Raw genomic sequence first — 21,680 nt, 5'->3', positions numbered from 1 at the left:
AGTCCTCAGAAAACAGCATATTAAAGACACTAGGGAATTAGAAGGAATGCTGTTGAAAAGGTCATATTTGCATAATTCGTGGATGACAGGTCATATTCAGAGGTAAACAATTCTTAGAATTATTATTTAAAAATACCTAGCCCTTATTTAAAAATACTACTCTGATTTCTATTAGGGTATGTTTAGCATGTTGTTAAGAACCAGAGGGCTGGATCAGCATTTCTCTAAGTTTTTAGTCTCAGGACCCCTTTATACTCTTAAGTCACTGAGAAATCCAAAGAACCGTTGTTTATGTAGATTATTTCTATTTATAGTTACCATATTAGAAATTAATGCTGGAAATTTTTAAAAATATTTATTCATTCATTTAAAGTGAATGAATTTATTCATTTAAAATAGCAGTTGCAAATAAATGTTAATGTAGTAGAGTTTTTTAATTAAAAATATTTCCACCCCAAAAATGTAATAAGCGTGGCATTGTCATTTGTGCAAACCTCTTTAATGTCAGACTTAATAGAAGACAGCTGGATTTTCAGATCTGCTTCTGCATTAGATATATGGTGACCTGTTCTTCTGGTGTAGGTATATTAAGGAAATCTGTACTCATGCAGATTTATAATTAGAAAATTGTATTTACAGCATTTAATAGCAGTTTGAAATAATTGTAGCTATTCTTTGATACTATACCAAAAGTCAACAAGAGGGTAATTTCTTTCTTTCTTTTTTTACCATTTACTTATTTTTGAGAGAGAGAGAGGCACAGAGACAGAGACAGAATTTGAGTGGAGGAGGGGCAGAGAGAGCGGGAGACACAGAATCCAAAGCAGACTCCAGGCTTTAAGCTGTCAGCACAGAGCCCATTGTGGGGCTCAAACTCACAAACCATGAGAACATGACCTGAGCTGAAGTTGGATGCTTAATCGACTGAGCCACGCAGATACCCCATCAAGTGGTAATTTCTTAAATGTTAGGTACAAGATAGAATTTGAAACCACATCAATGAACTCTTTGTACTTGGTTAAATAAAAATGCATCGATCTCACATATCAAATGGATCTTTTTCCATGCATGGCTTTGTAATATCATACATTGGTCATTTGGAAAGTACTGGTTCACTGAGTTAAACAGATATTTTATAAACAGTGATTCAAGATTATACAGTATCAAAAACATATGGTTATTTAGTATCACCACTGATCTCATCAGAAAAGTCTAAGTATTAGGAAGTTGTGAAGTTCACATGGTAGATAAAAATTTTCCAAAATTCTAATTTTTGCTTGAACATTTACATTTGACCATTAGCATAAATGCTGCTATTTTTTTCCCTCAAAATGACAAACTCACTTGATTCGTTTTAAGAAAAGATTTTCCAAATACTCCAGTCTAAATAACCTGTCTTTCAGTAATACTTTTAAGTTAAAAAGGGGCTGTTTAGGGGCACCTGGGTGGCTCAGTAGGTTAAACATCCGGGTTCTGCTCAGGTCATGATCAGCCCCCTGTCTGACTCTGTGCTGACAGCTGGGAGCCTGGAGTCTGCTTTGGATTCTGTGTCCCTCCCTCACTCTGCCCCTCTCCAGCTCATGCTCTGTCTCTTTCTCTCTAAATAATAAATAAATATTAAAAAATTCTTTTAAAAAAAGGAGCTGTTTAAGGAAAGGCTACTTCATCTCACAACTCAGTCATATAAGTGCTTTTCCTTCAGACAACCATCATACTTTGGTATGCTGCAGAAGAATTAATGCCTACTTCCCACTTCATCCCATAGAATATTCAAAAAAGAGTTGTGTATGACAGAGTAGAGATTTAATAAAATTAATTATGCTTACTGATTCATCAAGCACATTCTTAAGTGAAACTGGATTTCTTTTTTTACTGAAAATGCATAGAGATATAGCATACAATACATCTAGATGCCTTTGTCTTAATTTCTGGTAAGGTGCCAGCAGAATTTTCCCACCCATGTAAACCAAGATACAGTGAATATGGCAAATTATATCTCGGTATTACTATGGGAACAGTTTTCACCTCATGGCACCTGAAAAAGTCTGAGATGCCAGTGGTCTCAGATTATATTTTTTAAAGATTTATTTTATTTATTTATTTTGAGAGAGAGAGAGCTTATTTTATTTATTTATTTTGAGTTTATTTTGAGAGAGAGAGAGAGAGAGAGAGAGAGAGAGAGAGAGCGAGCATGTGAGCACATGCGCGCAAGTGAGCAGGGGGAGGGGCAGAGAGAGAGGGAGAGAGAGCATCCCAAGCAAGCTCTGTGCTATCAGTGCAGAGCCTGACATGGGGCTTGATGTCACAAATTGTGAGATTATGACCTGAGCCAAAACCAAGAGAGGACTGGGTGTTATATGAAAACCAACTTGGTAATAAACTATTTAAATAAAAAAAAAAAAGAAAGAAAAAAAAGACTCAAATGCTTAACCAACTGAGCCACCCAGTCGCACCCCCCCCTCAAGATTATACTTTTGAAACTGTTGGGCTAGATTAATGACCCTCAAACTTTAATATGCATGACAATTACTTGAGAAACTTGTTAAAATACTGAACTCCCTGGACCCCACTCTCTGATTCTGTCAGAGGCCAGACTTAGGAATCTACAGTTTAACAAGTTCCCTGGGTTCTTTTGTTACATGTGGTCTGTGGCCCACATTTTCAGAAATATTGGCCTGGAGTTTGAATTATAGTTTGATGTTATGTTCAACAAGTTTCAATATAGTAGTCCTCTCTGGACAGATCAATGCCAATCCTTCACTCTGCAGAGAAAAACTCTGCCAATAGAATTATTTTGTTTTTAAAAAGTACTTCATACAGACGGTCTGAAAATTAGCCACATCAGAAACAGGCCCATCCTTTTCCTGTTATGATACATCTCCATTGCCTCTCCATTGTTTCTTACTAAATCTCTACAACAACCTCCTAACTGGTCTTCAAGCCACCAGTATTAGCCTCCCATTCATTCCTCTCATAGCTACCAGATAAATTTTTCTAAAAGGGAAAAATGTTCCTATTATTCCTTTGCTAAAGGCCCTTAAAGAGCTCCATTTCACCTACAGAATAAAGCTCAACCTTTTATAAGATCTTCACCCATCTGGGTTAGATATTCAGTTTTCACACTGTCTAGTGCAGACTTTCCTTGAAATTATCTGGTTTATTTGAGTTTTACTAACTATGAGCTCCTGCAGGTTAGGGACTGGGTCTTTCATCACTGTATCTACAACATCTAGCAGAATGCCTGGCACATAATATACGTCAAATAAACGTTTGATAAAGCAATTTTAAATATGCTATACTTAGTGATAATTTGAATCTTGATTCAATCTGAAAACAAATTTATCCTTAAAGATAATTGCAGAGAACAGAGTCTAAGGTGTGCCTCCTCCGTACACTCAAAGACCTCATATCTTGACAGGGCATGTCTGTCTACAGAAAGGACATATTATAGATACACAGGTAAAAAGCTAAACACTAATTCTACTCTATAGACTTTGGGTTTTATTTTTTTTTATTTTTGAGAGGCAGAGAGAGACAGTGGGAGCAGGGGAGGGTCAGAGAGAGAGGGAGACAGAGTCCAAAGCAGGCTCCAGGCTCTGAGCTACCTGTTAGCACAGAGCCCAATGCGGGACTTGAACCCATGAACCATGAGATCATGACCTGAGCTGAAGCTGGACGCTTAACTGAGTCACCTAGGCACCCCTAGACTTTGGGTTTAATGTGACGCTTACTGCCACAGTGCTGATCCCACTGAAATTACCATACTGGCAGAGTAGTGCTAATGGTGGCAGTAATCCCTCTCCAACCTGGAGCTTGACTATGCCTCAGTTTCCCACTTTCAGGAGCTAGGACAGGTGCCATTTCAGCCCCAAGCTAAAGTTAGAACCCAGTCATCCTGGCTCACTAGACTGGTAATTTAGACACTTATGAGGAGGTTCAGAGGACATAAAAGAGAAGTCTTGAAACACTTAGAAGAGGTTGAATGTCTACAAAACTTTAAATTTGTTGCTGATACTGAGAAAAAACAAATAATAAGATATCCTATTACAAGACCATGCACAAACTGTAGTATACATGTTATCTAATTAATAGGGCATTCTATAATTGTATTAAAATTTTTATGCTAAAGGTCTATGGTCATAGTTTTTGTTTTGGGGGAGTAAGGTTTCTAGAAAACAAATTCAAACTATTTATCAATGTTTCCTGGAGGAATGTTAGTCAGTGAACTCTATAGCATCAATGTACTTATTCAATCCTTTGGGATAATAAATTGTGCAATAACCAGAGCTGTTCAGAATCTGATAAGAATATTTGATGGTGCAAGGTTGAGCAACTACTGACTAGCAACATATACACAACAGGCTAATAACAATTAGAATGATATTTGTTGTATAGTAAAAAAGGATAAACAAGAGATTTAGGGGTTTCAGGCAAAGAAAACTTAAACAAATGAACATAAATTATGGTTACCCTTGGTCCTTGTGTTAATCAGTTCTGTTTCCCTGTAATGTGAGACCTTGGAAAGGAAAATTCCAGTGAACAAAATGTTGCTGTATCCAGGGGTAAAAAATGAGCACAAAACCAAGCCATAGCCTAGACTTACAGTGAAAATGGGACATGGTCTGTACCACTTGTCACTTTACCTTCAACCTTTCAGACCAGGTGAAACAGGTCCAAGAATGTATGGAAGGGACATGTACTTTGTACCTTAAATATTTTAAACTCTAGAGAATGCCATTTCTGTGTAGATCTAAAAGCCTCATCTATTTTTTAATTTTATTTTGAGAAAGAGTTCTAGAGTGTGAGCACACATGAGCGGGAGAGGGGAAGAGGGGGGGAGAGGGGGGAAGAAGGGGGAGAGAGGGGAGAGAGAGCGGGGGAGGAGAAAGAGAATCCCAAGCAGACTCACATGGTCAGTGCAAAGCCCATGTAGGGCTCAAACTCATGAACCTTGAGATCGTGGCCTGAGCAAAGATCAAGAGTTGGTCACTTAATGGACTGAGCCACTTAGGTGCCTAAAAGCCCCATATACATTGATATTTCAATTTCAGAGTAAAATGTCCTTAGTTAAAAAAAATGCAGTAAGGGCTAAAAAGGTGAGGTCCCTGGAAGGAAAGGACCATGTCATTGTTTAGCTACTCCCTGCTCACTCTTCTACTACCACAGCATCCAGTACAGTGCTGGTCATAAAGGGTATTCAAACTTTTGCTGAATTTGGAACTTCTTTTTGTACACATTCTCTTCAGGTATAGATTGTAATAATAAGAGAATTACATTGGCAAATTCATTAATCATTAAAATTAAGAAGAACATTGTGTTTAGAGATAAGGTATTCATTTCGATCTGGACATAAGAACCCAAGGGTACAAGAGTTACAAGTGTCCTATTAGTATTCTGTGAGGTATCTGGATTAGAAAGAAAAAGAATTTGGTATGCCTCTGCAGAAATTTTGATATCATTTTGCATACAAAAATTCATAAATAAGAATAGTCCACCGAGAATATGAAATTTCCTCCTGTATGAAGTATTACAAAAGCTAACTTTTGTATTAAGGTCCACACACTAAATATAAAAACAAACATAAGGGGCCCCTGGGTGGCTCAGTCGGTTAAGCGTCGGGCTTCTACTCAGGTCATGGTCAGCCCCCTGTCTGACTCTGTGCTGACAGCTGAGAGCCTGGAACCTGCTTTGGATTCTCTGTCTCCCTCTCTCTCTGCCCTGCCCCCACCCCGCTCATACCTCTCTCTCTCTCAAAAATAAACAAACATTAAAATAAATTTAAAAATAAACATAAACTGGTCTTCCTTGTGTTTTTATACTTTCACAATAAATTGTTTCTGAAAGTCAATAAGGAAAATAAGTCTAGCCTATAAAACTACATTTTGAAGTCATATTAACTTGATATAAAAAGTATATTAGTACAAAGAAATATAACTAAAATGCTTGTTATCACAGTCAAAAACATTCTGTTCTTATCAGTGAGATAACTAGTTCCTTGACATTGACAATACTTTGATAGAGTTAAAATCTGAGGCCAATCTGATAAAATGAGGGAAACAGGTAGGAGGAAAGAAGCTATCAAGTGCATGGCAATCAGTGTTTTCCAAATTCTATTTCAGATGTTAAGTATTTTAAGAGAAAAAGAGTTCTATAGATAAGTAAGTTTAGAAAATATTTCATTGAACAAAGTTGAACAGTGCTTCTTTAGCATATCAGAGGCTCTGAGAAGCCCTGCAGTGATATGCATTGTAAGTCTCCAAAAGAAGTGCTACAGATGTGGATGAGGAGGTGGTTAAACTATCCTTAATGAACCAGGCTGTATACTTAGTGCCTTGTATATTATCTGATTTATCCCTCACAATAACCCTATGAGGTAGGTACAGTAATTACCAACACCCCATGACCCTGCATTCTATAGATGGAAATACTGAGTCTTCAAGAGGTTAATCTGGATAAGGTTATAAAGCCATGACATGACAATGTTGGGATTCAGATCAAAATCCACCTGATTCCTAAGTCCCCTCTCTTTATCACTGTGCATTCAAAAGGTCCACAGCCATTTCTATTGTTAGGGATGAACACCTTGATTTTAAGGAGTTGTTGTTCCTTAAAATGGAAATGCACAGGGAGAAGAACAAGATAGTTGTTTTTGTTTCTTGATTATGTGATTTCTCCCTGAATTTCTCAAAACTGGTCCAGAAAACCAGCAATTTGGATGGCACTTTTTTCCCACTTTTACATATAAAACAATTACGTATCTCAAAATGTGGTAGTGAACAGCTGTAATAACCAAAGGAAAAACAGCACAGTTAGTAATAAAAAAACGTTAGCAAAAGGTTCAAGAGAAGCAACATTTGCTAAATGCCCATTCCATGTCACTTTATTTACAACATCACAGAAAATCGGTATTATTATTCGTAATGCTTTTTATGAACAAGATAAATGAAGTCCAGGTTTACAACTTTCCCAAGATCACATATTTATTAATTGGTAGAACTAAAATCAAGCTAAGCAGTCTGACTACAGGATACCCATTCTTCCACTGTAATATGCTATCTCTCAATTTCAAAAATAGACCACATTCATCTTTGGTACAATAGACTAAAATAAAAATAGGGCAATCATGTAGCTTTCCTTATCATCAAAGAATAATCTGCTAGTCTTTAATTACATTACTCAAGGTAAATCAATATCCTCCTCTTCATCAATTCAACCAAAAGGATCAGTCAAATAGGAATAGCCAAAAGGGTTGGAGATTGGGGACAGGGTAATGGAGGTGAGGTGACTGGTGAGCTGGCACTAGCCAGTTTCAGTCTCTCTTAAACATTCTGTCCTCTTGCCAAAATGAAATGATGGTGGTGGAAAGCAAGAATTTTAAATACCACTACAACTCAAATCATTTTGGGGTATTGTTAAATATAGGTTGCTCATAGATGCATTAATGACAACCTCAATATAATCACATTTTTCTAGCCTCCATCTAAATGCTTGTTGAGATCCTCTACAATGAGGAAAGATTTACCAACCTGAAAATATATTAATGGCTAACTTATTCACAAATCAGTTACGTTCTTAAAACTTTCGGGAACATTACAAATGCGATTAAGCCAACTTCTGACATCACCATAGGTTAGGAAAACAAAATGCAGAGTTCTCAAGGTGAAACACATGGAAAAGGTGAGGAAAAGCTTGAGTTGACATTACAAAGACACAAAATAAGCAGAAAAAATTCTAAACCAGCATAATTAGTAGAGGCACCACATTTTCCCATAGTAATGTTGGTAACCAGTGTTTGGGTTCCCAAATAAGTCTACAAAAGATTGCATGTGAAAGGCATTGAGGACTAAAAATTGCAAAACAAATATGAACTATTACTTAACCCATATTTGTAATAAAACTTTTCAGGAAGCAGTATTACTGCAATAATTTAAGCAAAACAAACACAAGAATTTCAAATTTACCTTAAATACTAGGACATAATAAAATACATATTTAATCAGAAGGATTACATGGTCGATGGGTGGTTTTTGTGGAGATTGTGGGAGTAAGTTATGGATACATTCAAGGTCATTAAATATAAGAGCACTGATTTGTTGTTTCACTTCAAAAGAAGTGGAACCCCAGAGAAGGAAGCTCAGATTTTTTAAAAAAAGAACATAGGGCTGCAAGAGGGTGTGACGGTGTATGTTTGTGTAAGATTATCTAAGGTAAAATTAATCAAGCTATGAAAGGCAGGGAAAGAGGGTAGAAAAGTAGAATACAAAATCAGCCTCAGAATGAAAGTTGTTCAGAAGGTACCAGTGAATAAGAGTTTCTTGGGTGAACTGCCAATTGGTAGAGTTTTGTACAGTGGGCTATCATTTCAAGGGACATGCTAATTTTAAAAACAAGTAATTTGATTTAATGATGTCTTAAATATCATCTTGATTGAGCTTGTATGTTTTGCATATCGTTAATAATGTATAACGTAACAATATGTTACTCTAACAAATGTTCTTCTTTCCTAGAGTGACAAAAACTACTGTCATCAGATGAACCCAGTATGTCATAGGTGAAAACTGCCAATATATTGGATTCTTCATACAAAGCTGTTAAACTCAGCACTATTAAGTACTGAAAAGAACAGATATTGAAGAGGGTAAGTGAGGGGAAGCAGGATTCTTATGGGAAATAAGCAAAAATACCAAGAAAGGTAAGAGGTGGGAATGTGTCTAAGGGGGGAAAATATACATATAAATAGTTATATGAAGGATTAAAGAGAACTTTTTCACATTAAAATAGGAAAAAATCCATCATTAAAGTTCTTTAGTGTTAAAAAAAAAGTTCTTTAGTGTTCAGGGTTCATTTTACATATAAAGAAATCAATTAGTGTTAACAAGAAAGGACGACATTAACAACATTAATAATCACACAGGTTAGATATAGTCAAAAGGCCAAAACAATTTTTAAATTCTCATAATAGTCTGTAAATCATTTCTATTATCAGATATGATTTGTTCCTGTCATTGCTATAGTCACATTAGTAATGCTTCTTTAGGATCTATCAATGCTATGGGAATATTTTAAGTTTTTAAAAAAATAACAGGGGCACCTGGGTGGCTCAATCAGTTAAAAGTCCAACTTAGGCTCAGGTCATGATCTCAGTAAGTTCGAGCCCCACATCAGGCTGTGTGCTGACAGCTCAGAGCCTGGCCTGCTGGATTCTGTGTCTTCCTTTCTCTCTGCACCTCCTCATCACACACTGTCTCTCTCTCTCAAAAATAAACATAACTTTTTAAATAACACATTTTTTTCTGATTACAAGTATAAAACATATTCATTATAGGAAATTCAGAAAATACAGAAAAACATAATGAAAAGAACCATAATCCACATAATTTTACCAACCAGAAATAACCAAGGTTAACATTCTGGTATACTTTTTTTTAAAGCTAAGACTTTTTATTAGTTGAAAGCAGCATTTAATTAAGCTGCTTCAACATTTTATCTGAAATAATAAACATCTTGAGAGTAACACACACACATCAACAAGTGAGTTCTAAATCATCTTCAAAAAAGCAAAAATAAATAGGGTTAACTCAAAATCACTGATTTGTATCTAACTTGAGCATCCAAGTGTTAAAACCAAATAAATCACAACTAGGTTCTGAACCTAACAACCTTCATGAACTCAGGCATGAATCACCAAACTTTCTTTTCAAAACAAATCAATACCGCAACAAGCCTATGGGTAAATTTGAGCAGCAAGTATATGCGATGATATATAGAAAGACATGCACATACAGCTGAAAGAGAAAAAAAGAACAGAAAATAAAATAATACCAAAGAGCCCTTGTGCTCTGCTTTGCTCATACGGCTACGAAGTGGGTGTTCACAGCAAAATGTGGCAACTTTGAACTGGCCTGGTAACTGCATCAAAAAGTGCATGTACTCTGTGCCTGGAAATTACTCCCTATACTATGTAGCTGAGGAGCGTCACAGTTAACTAGCTCTGGAGCAGTGAAGGAGATTGTTTCTGTGGGTAACTGAGTTCCTACCACATGCTGCAAGAGGTCACTCCCTCAAGAGGCAAAGTTCAAAAATTCTTCATCTTGGGGTGTGAGGTAGTCTTCTAGGGTTCTGGTACTGTTCTGTTTCTAGGCTCTGGCTACACAGGCATGTTTACTTTGGGAAAATTCACTGAGCTATACACTAATGATTTCTGTACCTCTTTGGCATGTATGTTATACTTCAACAAAATTTACATATACAAAAAATTCTTTGTCTCTATGTAATATTTATGGTACCCTATCAAGAAACTCTGGGGTAAACCCCAACCAATGGTTTATAGTTCAGTGGCTGTCATGTAAATGAAAAGCCATCCTAGCCAATGAGGTGCTACTTAAGCAAGCAACAAGGAAACTAACTAGGTGCAAACCTCATCTGTGACAAAGATATCACCTATAGGAATATTATGGGGAAAAAAGGAATATTATGGGGAGAAGAGGAACTAAAGGTACAAATGGTGATCAAACCTTTCAAAAGACCAAGTACACAATAGGTAATGCATATGGGTTAGACCAGGACATGTTTATGGCCTAAGTGTATATATTTACATACATCTCTGTAGAGTATATTTTTGTTTTAAATTTTTTTTCTTAACATTTATTCATTTTTGAGAGACAGAGAGTGACAGAGCATGAATGGGGGAGGAACAGAGAGAGAAAGGGAGACACTGAATGAATCCTAAGCAGGCTCCAGACTCTGAGCTGTAAGCACAGAGCCCAATGCGGGCTGGAACCCACAAACTGTGAGATCAGGACCTGAGCTGAAGTTGGACGATGCTTAACTGACTGAGGCACCCAGGTGCCCCATTTTTTAAATGTTCCAGTTCACAACCCTCCCTGTCACCATTTCAGCACTTCCTTTCTGCCATTTAATGAAAGAGAAGCTCAATCCCTATTCCCCATACCCCAAGCAAGTCAACCTACTCCATTCAACTTATAAGGGAATCCTACATAGGGAAATGCTTATAATAACAAGCTGGATACAAAACTGTACATACAATATATAATTCTTTAAATATATATATATAGAGCAAAAGAAGAAAATGACAACAAAAATACCCCAAAGTGATAAAATGCTTATATCTATGGATTTTTGTTTTCCTTTAAATTTTATTTTCTTAATACATTAATACTCATAAAAAACAACCATTATATAAAAGTAGGATATAAAATCCTATCTATATATGAAAAAAGAGACATGAAGGAATATCATTGGTATTGTGGAACTATGCATAATATTTAGTTTTATGGTTTTCTGTGCTTTCCAAGTTTTTCAGCAAAAAGTAGGATTAACTTTATATCAGAAATAACAGAAAGTGTCTTTGATACTCTCTTCTGTTTATTCCATTTAAGGCTGGGGACAGATTAAATATGGCATTCTGTAGGAGATAACACATCTTCCAGGGACTGAGGAAGGCGTGGAGTTCTTTATGTGCATAGAAAAACAATTTCTGGGGTGGCTGGCTGACTCAGTCAGAGAGCATGTGACTTTTGATCTGGGTTATGAGTTTGAGCCCCACATTTAGTGTAGAGATTATTTAAAAATAAAATCTTTAAAAAAATAATTTGCTGATCAAGCTATTTTTTAAAGGTTTTTATGTAATAGAATTCCACATATCACCAAAAAGCTCAAATAAAGCATTTTTGTGGAGACATAAATTGAATGCTGGTATAACTCAAGCTTTTAAAACAAAACAAAACAAAAAAAGAACAGGGAAAGTTCAGTGTAAATACTCATTCTATCTATTTGTTACTTAGGTCATTTTGCTATTAAAAATCCACAAATCATACTATGACCCAAGCTCAACGACCTGGAGAGTGAGGATGGATGATGAGAATAGATGATAGCGTGTCTGGAATCCAATGTCAAGAGCAAAAGTTGCAACTTTTTGCTATTTCCATAAAATCAATCTCTAACAATTTTTATGGAATAATGGAATACAGAACAATGATTTCTTGTTCATTTATTTGTTCACCGTCTTTTCCTTTAAAACACAAACTGTTTGTGCTCATAACTCTCCCTCATGGTGCTTGGAACAGAGTAGGCACTCAGTAAACATACTTTGCATGAATAAACTAGTGAAGGCATAAAAAAAATAAAAATAAATAAAACCCCATAAACTGGCCCATGATGGTGATTACCGTAAAAATTAAGGAGCCTGCAATCTGTAAGCATTTATACACTCTCATTCCTCCTAATTTGCCTTAATTATTTCATATATTCAGGTAAGAAGCATAGTACGCATACAATAGATCCTTGATAAATGTTCAATGAAATGGATTTCAATCCCCTTCCCCACTAGATAATTTTCCAGTGAATCTTATGACCCCCCCTGGCATTTTTTTCATTCTTGGGCATTTAAAGCAACTCGACAAGCATTTTCAGAGCACATACAGTACGAAGGTTCCCGTGAAGAATATGAAAATAAAATATTAAAATAATTACACTCCAGTAGGAAGGTAAAACATATAAACACATAACTACCAGTAAAATGCAAAAAGTACTATAAGACACAGAATGCCATGGAACTAAAACAAAAGGATTATTTTGTTTTTGGGTGGGCTATGGTGGGAAGAGGAAAGGAAGGAATTGAGAAAGGCTTCAGAGATGAGGCATCTGTGTTGGGTTTTGAAGGATGGGTGAGTTTTTGGCCAGCAGAGCTGGGAAGAAAAGGGTATGGAGGCAAAAGCAGAAGTACAAAGGAATGAGGCTGGGAAAGGAAAGAGGGCTTTTAGGGATCAACATGAGAGAAGAGGTACCTAAAGCTTTGAAAGTATGTTGGGACTAGATTAAGAGTCTTGCATCACATGCTGGGAAACAGAGTATAAAATTTGTAAGTAATGGCCTTTGAAGACATGCCATAGATGTGATCAGAGCTGTGTTCCAGTGGCAATGTGGTGGAAGATCTGGAAGGAAGAAAGGATCGCAGTGGCAGGGAGACCAATAAGGAGGCATTTGTTCTTATGAGAAGACGCAGGACCTAAAATCAGAGTAAGAACAGTTGCAAGGGAGAATGAGACATATGTGCCAAGATTTAAAGTGATAGAATCAACTGGATATGGCATTTACTGGAGGCAAGGGTGGTTGTGGCCGGGGTGTGAATGCCAGGAAGAAGAAGTGTTATATGAATGAATTAATAAAATAACCAAATGAAACACAAGAGAGGTAAGAGAAACAAAAGACAGTTTGGGAGAATTTCAGAAGAGTGGTCGACAGTGTCAAATACTGTATTGCAGAGATATCAAAAAGGAGGGGGGAGGGGGGAAGAGGAAGGGGTGATCGATCGTCATGGAGAGGGGCACTTGCAAGGAAGAGCACTGGGTGTTATATGAAAACCAACTTGGTAATAAACTATTTAAATAATAAATAAAATGCTAATTTGAAAAAAAAGGATGTTTCTAGAAATGGATTTTGAAATGGTTCTTTACAATGGTAAACCATCAATCACCACCCAGTCTTCTCATCCTCTTTTGAACCTCTCTATTGAAAAAAGTTCTCTTCAAAGTCAACATTCTAGAGAAAAAAAAAGCAAAATAAAAATTAAATGTCAAGTGGTTGAGAAGGGATTGGGAGATGATAAATCAGTATAAAATATTATATCGAAGTCCTTTGTGAATGAAAAGATTGGTAGCTTGAGGGAGAAATAGTTATTTGAGAAAAGAATGACAAACACAGGTGGGCCCAAAGATCACTTTCTTGTGAAGAATTCAGTCTACTCACCACCCTCGTCCTAAAGTGTGAAAGTTAGATTTCAGGGAATGTGGAGTCTTTAGTACTCTAGGCTATTCATTTTCAAAGTCTACTACAAACATCAGACTCCATTTTTGTTTTCTAAAATACATTTATTTCACTATCTTGATCATGATAAAAACAATTTCAGTAGCTTCCTATATGCCAGGCACTGTGTTAAACACTGTGTTTATATTATCTCATTTAATCCCAGCAACTTTATGAGGCATGGATATTATTATAACCATCCTAAACAGGAGAAAATGGGCACTTGGAGAAGTAAAAGAACTTGGAGAAGTAAAAAGAAGATTTTTAAAATATAGAAAGTCCCTGACTTAACGATGGGTTGACTCAATGACTGTATTAAACCAAAGTGTATGCAGTGGAAATTTAGGATTTTGTATGTTGATCTTTTCCGGGGCAGCAATATGCAGCAGTGATGCCGGGCAGCTGCAGCGACCTGGGACTCCCAGCCAGCCATGCGGTCATGAGGGTAAACAATCTGTACATTTATATCCATTCTGTACCTTACAACCATTCTGTTTTTCACTTTCTGAACAGCATTCAACAAATTCCATGAGATAGCTACATTTTATTATAAAACAGTTTTGGTGTTAGGTGCCTCTGCCCAACTGTAGGCTAAGGGAGGTGTTCTGAGCACGTTTAAGGTACACTACGCTGAACTTCGATGTTTAGGAGGGTAGGTATATTAAGTGCTTTCCGAACTACCGATATTTTCAACTTACGATGAGATAATCTGGGGCGTAACCCCATCCTAAATTGACCAAGATCTGTAATAAGTGGCAGAGCACACCTCTTAATATGTTCTACTGTTCTTTCAACAATGTATACAAGCAACTGTTTTAAACATCCCATTGGAGATCACCAAATCATTAACTTAAACTGCTTAGTTCATTCACTTTTTTACAGCCCTCAGTAATATGTTTCAGGTTCCTGTAAATGTGTCATGGATTATGAAGGTTGTAGCTCTGCTCAGGTCTTTCAATTAATTCATGCCTGCACATGTTGACTCGAGAAAAATTGTACAAGCAAGTACTTACACCACTTCAACCCGTGGGCTGTGCTCAATTAGACATCATGCAAGGTTCAGGCCCATCTGCCCGGCAAAAGCAGAATAGTCAGTTGAACAATAACATGTGTAATGTGTCTCATCGTGACAATCCTACATTTTACATGGCTTTAGTGCTGACTCTAAGTTTTGGCTGCTTATCTCATTTTCATATTTAAGAGAAGATATATGAATAGTGATTAACCTTGGAAACCAAAATTTTCTAATTCCCTACTAGGATTGTGGATCAATTTGATTAAAAAATATCCAGAGACTGTATGACAAGCTGTTAATGAACACCTATCAATTGCAATTATTTATCTGTGTAAATCAGGATTTTTTTCTGGATATTTTGCAACCCAAAACAAGAGACAGAAATAAACAGTACGGGTTGATGCAAGGCTATGTATGACTACCTTTTGTGAAATTTCAGTATACGTAAAAACAGCCTCAGTTTCTTGACTGATTGTTCTTTATATAGTGGAGTTCCTCTACAATAAACAAAAGTGTTAAACCAACTGCTCTAAACCAGTTAGTTCTGTTACTTGAAACAAATGGGTCTTCATGTTCCCAGGACTGTGATAGGGGGGAGTATGGATATTCAGCCTAAACTCCAAAGGCTCAAACTTCAAGCACAGGCTCCTGTGACAGTGGCTAAAGAGAGGTTTCAGGAACAAAGACAACAGCAATGGTTTTTCCACATTTGGTGGCCCTTGGTTAATTCAAGACAATACACACTGAGTTAATCAACATTTAAACCTCAGTCCCACCTCTTTGCCACTAAGATCCCAGGTAAGTCGTTTTTGACCAGAGATTACAATGAACCCTAGGCTAACTCTCAGGAATGAGCAAAGCAAACAATACAGAACTTTGGGAACAAATATTCAACATACGTGCACGAAATGCAAAGTGATTTTGTCCCCTGTGTTGAAAAGAAGTTTCTCGAGGAGTTTAAGGAAGAAATGTGATTCTATACTCAAGTAACTAGCTAGCTTTTTATGGCTAGTTAGCCTAGTGGTAAAACTTGCTATAGTTATCATCTCAGCAGTAAATTTTTAAAGTCTCAAAATCCTTTCTGAGTGTCATTTAATTCAGTGCTCAATATTTAGGCCTTTATTTCTAGATAGTATCTTGAAACAAAATCGGCCATGATTTAATTTAAACTGACAGCTGCATAAGCATCTATTTGTATGTTTTCTGCATCTTGTTGGCCTTAACATACTTTAATAACCAACTTCAACTGAGTGCAATTATTATCTACTAGGTGGTTTACATATATTATCCTTAATCCTAGCAATGTAGGGGTGCCTGGGTGGCTCAGTCAGTTAAGCATCCAACTTTGGCTCAGGTCATGATCTCGTGGTTTGTGGGTTCAAGCCCCGCACCAGACTCTGTGCTGACAACTTGGAGCCTGGAGCTTGCTTTGGATTCTGTGTTTCCTTCTCTCTCTACCCCTCCCCAACTTGCACTCTGTCTACCTCTCTCTCAAAAATAAACAAACATTAAAAAAAGTTTTTTAAATTAAAAAAATAAGAAAAAAGAATCCGAGCAACATAAGCATCTCCATCTTATGGATACAAAAACTGAGACTCAGTAAAGTTAAAGAACCAGATCAAGAGCATAAAGCTATTGTGTGGTAAATACAGAATTTGACACCCATTCTTGACTTTGTACAATGCCTGTGCTTTTCCTAGTACATTGTTTCTGAATAATATATAAGTAAGACATGTGTAGACTGCTTGGCACTTAGTGGGAGCTCAACAACATTTAATTTTAGTGTCCCTTAAAACTATCAGATAAATATAGGCTTATATCCTTAACAGAAAGTAGGATGAAAGTGCTCTAAATAGGAACTGTCTTTGTAAAGGGTACTCTTCAATTCCAAATCATTCATGCAAATGAATCTCATTTGGAGGAGGCAAAGTTAAACTTTTGCATTTAGATAGCCAATTGAAACAAAAGGACTTTAAAATTTACCGAATCCTGATTCTTCATCTTTATTAGGCACTAAAATGTAATTTCATTCTAATCAATGACTTATCAACCAAGAGAGATACAGCTGCTCCTTTAATCAATATTAAAATCTAAGAATCGCAGCATTTTAGAGCTGGAAGGGATCTTTAGAGTTCATCTCATTTGCTTTTGTCTCTGCACACTCTGCCTATTTGGCCTCCACGTCCTACCTGTATACTAACGTTTGGCTAGTGAGTAACTTGTACAAGGTCACAAAGCTGCTAGTGCTCTTTGTGCTCTCTAGGCAGGGGCCAAACCCACCTCTTTAAGAAAAACACAATAAAAAAGAAAACAAAATAAGGAGATTCACGTCTCCAGTGACTCCTTAAAAGGCTAATCCTATCAGCTAGTCTTTACTAAGAAGGATGATGTGTTAAACTCTTTACAGGCTTTAGTTCATTTCATCCTCAAGGCAAACCTGTGGGAGTAGTTTTTCTTAGTTCTTTCCCTTTTGATTGATGAGGGAACACAGACTCATAGACTTCAAATAAGTTGCCCAAGGTCACAGGACTTGTTAGCAATGAAGCCGGAATTTAACCAAGGTCTGACTTGGGGCCCAGCTCTCAAACAACTATGATATACTGCTATTATGTGTCTCTTCCTTTTTCTCCAAATTTTCTTTGTCCTTTGGGGCTTAGGATCATGCATACGTTGTGACTACCGAATCACAAATTTGGACAAGGTTTCTGGAAGAATCACCCAACAGGGGAAAACATCTCCATAAACTGAAGACCCACCTGGACTACTTTTCCCAAAGTCTAGGCCTTTGCTATCTTCATACACAAAGCTATTCTTTTTTTCAGAAACATTAATCACCTGTTTGGCCACTCAATAACCGAAATCGGATGTTTCAAAGGCAAAGAAAAGCACTGATAACACAATCGCTTGGATCCCAAGACCCGCGGGGAAGAGAAGGGCCCCCAAACTAGGCAACGTTTCCGCCCAAACTGCAATGAGGTTAACAGGGCACAGTAACACAATCTCATACTTGATACTAGGAAACGGAGAGAAAAACTGGGAGAGAGGAGGGCAAAACCTGCCTGGGGCCCGAGGCCGTTAAACAGGGAAAGAGTGAGAAAGGGATTCCCAGGCCATCCGCTCTCCAGTCATTTCAAAGCCAATGCCCACTACCAAAGCAGCCAACACAAGGCACCCTTGTGGAACACCAGGAAAAGGCGACCCAAAGAGTCCAAACAGTCTTTCTCGACTTGCCAGCCTCCGCACTCCATGGGTCTTACCCCTCTCCACCACACAGGCACATTCTGAAGGATTTTTTCGCCCAACTCCCCCTCAGATCTTGGGAAGGAGAGGACCCTGCCTCACTCCGTGGGGGCGGAAAGGGCACTCGTTTTCCCGGCGTTGCAAGGGGATAGGGGAAAGACAGCACCAAGTAAAATAAGAGGGAAAAAAACCCACTGGCCTCTGAGGGAGGTTGATGGGTAGCAATGTAGTAGCTGCACTCACCCGGGTGAGACATGGGGATGACCTCATTGCGGGTCCCTGGGAAGTTAAAGATGACGGCTCCAGACGCCCCTCTCTCGTAAGCCAGATGGATCTTGTCCGCGAAGGTGCAGCCCCCGCCGCGCTGGATGAGGGCCAACCAGGAGACCTGCACGGCGCTTCCCCAGTCCCCCGGGACCGTGGGCACCGTAGGCACCGTGAAATTTGTGTGCGGGTTACAGGCGTTGAGCGCCCCCGGCCCGTCGGGCGGCACCAGAACCCCGGCCACGGGCTCGAGCGGCGAATCCTGGCCATACACGCCCTCCTCGCTCAGCTCCCACACCGTGCGGTTCACTCCGGTATGCGGAACCCGCCAGGACACGTTGAGGTACGCAGTCCACACCGCCTCGGCCCCCCGAGAGCCGGGGGCGTGGGGACTCAGAGCCAGTAGAAAGCACCACGCCAGAAATCGGGGAAAGCTGCAGCCACCGCGGCACAAGACCCCGGCCCCAGGCGGCGGCCCCATGGCGCGCGCGCTCTGCGGTTTCCGAGGGGCCACCCGCAAGCGCCCTCCCGGCTCTCAGCCGGACCCGGGCAGGGCCCAGGTGTGCGCCAGGTGGGGAGGGGGCGGGGAGGGCCGGGCGCGCGCGCGGCAGCTAGGTGGGAGCAGCTAGACACGTAGCGTCGGCCAAAAGGTTGCGGCAGATGCAGCTCTTCTCAGCTCCACTCCTCACCGCTACTGCTGCAGCCGCGTCGGGCTCTGGGGCTTTAGCTGGAAGCTCCGCCCAGAGGACTGGGGGTAGAGGTGGCTGGGAGGGAGGGAAGGACACTGCGGGATCCGCCTCTTAAAAGGGTAACAGGATGGGCAGGCTAATTAGAGTAGGCTCTGAGGCTGTGTGGCCAGGTGTGTCGCCTCGCGTTCTAAAAAATGGACCGGCCAGGAACTATATACCATCTGCGACCGTAAAAGCTCTCCGGTAGGATCCGAGCCCGTTGGGAGTGGCAAGAATAGGTTTTTCGCTACGAAAAAATTTGCCTTAAGGCCGTCTCAGGCTAAAGGTGACAGAATGTGAAAGTACTTCTAGAAAGCTAGAAAGCGCGAATTGGAAGGGTCTGAGTTGTAGTCAAGGGAACTCGGGTGGGGGCAGGCTGTTTATTGATTCTCTGGAGGGGGGAGGGGCAGGAAAAGCGCATTGTTACTTTTTTTTTTTTTTTTTTTACCTTTCTCCTTTCTTGCTCCAGACAAGCGTCATATCAGGGTATTTCCTTCTGAAGCTTACCTCATGGTAATTAGACTGCATCAGAAGCCCCTTATGAAAGGAATCTTAGTCCTTAGAAAAGAATTACTATTTTCACATACACCAGAACTAAGCCTCTTCTCTTCATCTTCCACAAACAGATTTACTCAAATCTGTACATCTACGCCATTCCTGACCTTAACTACATAATCTTTGCCCGTTTTCCAGCAAATGAAGGAAGCCTGACTCACCTTGGTGATTCCCTATTGCACTATTGCATTATAATTTCTCCTTAAAGTGTACAATTTTTATCTGCCCTGTCAATTACTGCATTTAAGAGATGCTTAAGAAATACACATTGGACAAAACTGAATTAATACACCTGTTGTGTAACAGTTACGGATAACTTTTGACCTTGGGGAAGTTACTTCTCTGTGCCTCAGTTTCCTCATCATCTGTAAAATGGGGATAGTAATATCTCCTATCTCATAAATTATTCAGACGATTAAATGAGTTCATACATGTAAAGCACTTACAACAGTGCTCAGCAGAGTGTAAGAAGTATATCTGTTAAATACTATTATTACTAAACAGGGTCAGGGAGGCCATACCTTGTAAATAATCTTAAAATTGTCACTTTGAGATAATAATCAGAGACAGTGATGTTCAGGATGTTCAGTTTTAGCTACTTTTTCATTTCAAAGAGACAAAATTCACTTTATCCAGCCCAGTATTTGTTAAATTCCCACTCACTCCCCTCTGTCACTGGCCCAACATTTACTTAATCAATATTATTCCCAAAGATTAAGCAATGGGACAGTACTTCACTTGATACTCTCGTGGCTTGAGAGAAACCTAGGGGAAAATTCACACCATAACTAAATAGCACCTAGAATCCAAATTAAATGGGCAATCCTGTGAAACATGAACCCTATTATACTAAAAGGGTCAGTAGAGATCAAGGAAGGCATGTGAGGCCAATAGCATGGCACCCCCAACTACCAGTGATTTATCTCTGAGATAAAAATTACCTCGAGGAAAAGGAAAGGGTAGGATCTACCATCTCTAAGAAACAGTACAATTCCAGAAATTGTCTGAATTTGTTGAAGACCACTCAAAATTTAGTAACTATTACCTGTGTGGTAATCGACTATGTTGTACTTTAAAGAAACAATGTGTATAAAATTAAAGAGTTCTTTGGAGTGCCTGAGTGGCTCAGTGGGTTAACCATCTGACTTCTGCTCAGGTCATGATCTCACGGTTTGTGGGATCAAGCCCTGATCAGGCTCTGTGCTGACAGCTCAGAGCCTGGAGCCTGCTTCAGATTCTGTGTCTCCCTCTGTCTGTTTTCTCCCCTGCGTGCACTCTGTGTCTCTCTCTCAAAAATAAATAAAGATTAAGAAAATTAAAGAGATCTTTTATAAGGCATCTACAAAAATGAAGTTTAGAGAGACATTTGTTAATATTCATTCTTTTTTTTATAGTTTATTGTCAAGTTGGTTTTCAATTAACACCCAATGCGCTTCCCCACAAGTGCCCTACTCCATGTCCATCACGCCCCCTTCCTCTTTCCCCGTCCCCCTTCAGCCCTCAGTTTGTTTTGACTATTCAAGCATCTCTCATAACTTGCCTCCCTCCATCTCCCTCTTTTACCCCCTTCCCCTCCCCATGGCCTTCTGTTAAGTTTCTCCTGTTAGACTTATGAGTGAAAACATATGGTATCCGTCCTTCTCTGCCTGACTTATTTCACATAGCCTGACACCCTCGAGGTCCATCCACATTGCTACGAATGGCCAGATTTCATTTTTTCTCATTGCCATGTAGTAGTCCATTGTATGGATAAACCACATCTTCTAGATCTGTTCATCAGTTCATGGACACTTAGGCTCTTTCCATGATTTGGCTACTGTTGAAAGTGCTGCTATGAACATTGGGGTACATGTGCCCTTATGGATCAGCAATTCTGTATCCCTTGGGTAAATCCCTAGTAGTGCTATTGCTCAGTCACGGGTGAATTCTATTGTTAATTTCTTAAGGAACCTCCACACTGTTTTCCAGAGCAGCTGCACCAGTTTACATTTCTACTAACCGTGTAGGAAGGTGCCTGTTTCTCCATATCCTTGCCAGCACCTATAGTCTCTTGA

General features: G+C 38.9%; 1 protein-coding gene across 2 annotated transcripts in view; it reads right to left on the bottom strand.

Annotated features, from left to right (window-relative positions):
• The window catches only part of RNF128 (ring finger protein 128), a 98,978-nt gene that overhangs the window by 38,382 nt on the left and 38,916 nt on the right, over nt 1-21,680 (bottom strand). Inside the window, exon 1 of one of the 2 annotated variants that reach the window (XM_029930117.1) lies at nt 18,323-18,989. The exons of the other annotated variant lie outside the window; for it this stretch is intronic. Coding sequence (XP_029785977.1) covers nt 18,323-18,824 — 502 coding nt within the window. The 5' untranslated portion in view covers nt 18,825-18,989. Of the gene's footprint in view, nt 1-18,322; nt 18,990-21,680 lie in introns of those variants that run through there. 2 annotated transcript variants of the gene reach the window in all.

This window comes from Suricata suricatta, chromosome X (genome assembly GCF_006229205.1).
Source record: "Suricata suricatta isolate VVHF042 chromosome X, meerkat_22Aug2017_6uvM2_HiC, whole genome shotgun sequence".
NCBI lineage: Eukaryota > Metazoa > Chordata > Mammalia > Carnivora > Herpestidae > Suricata > Suricata suricatta.
This window is presented reverse-complemented; position numbering and strand designations above follow the sequence as displayed.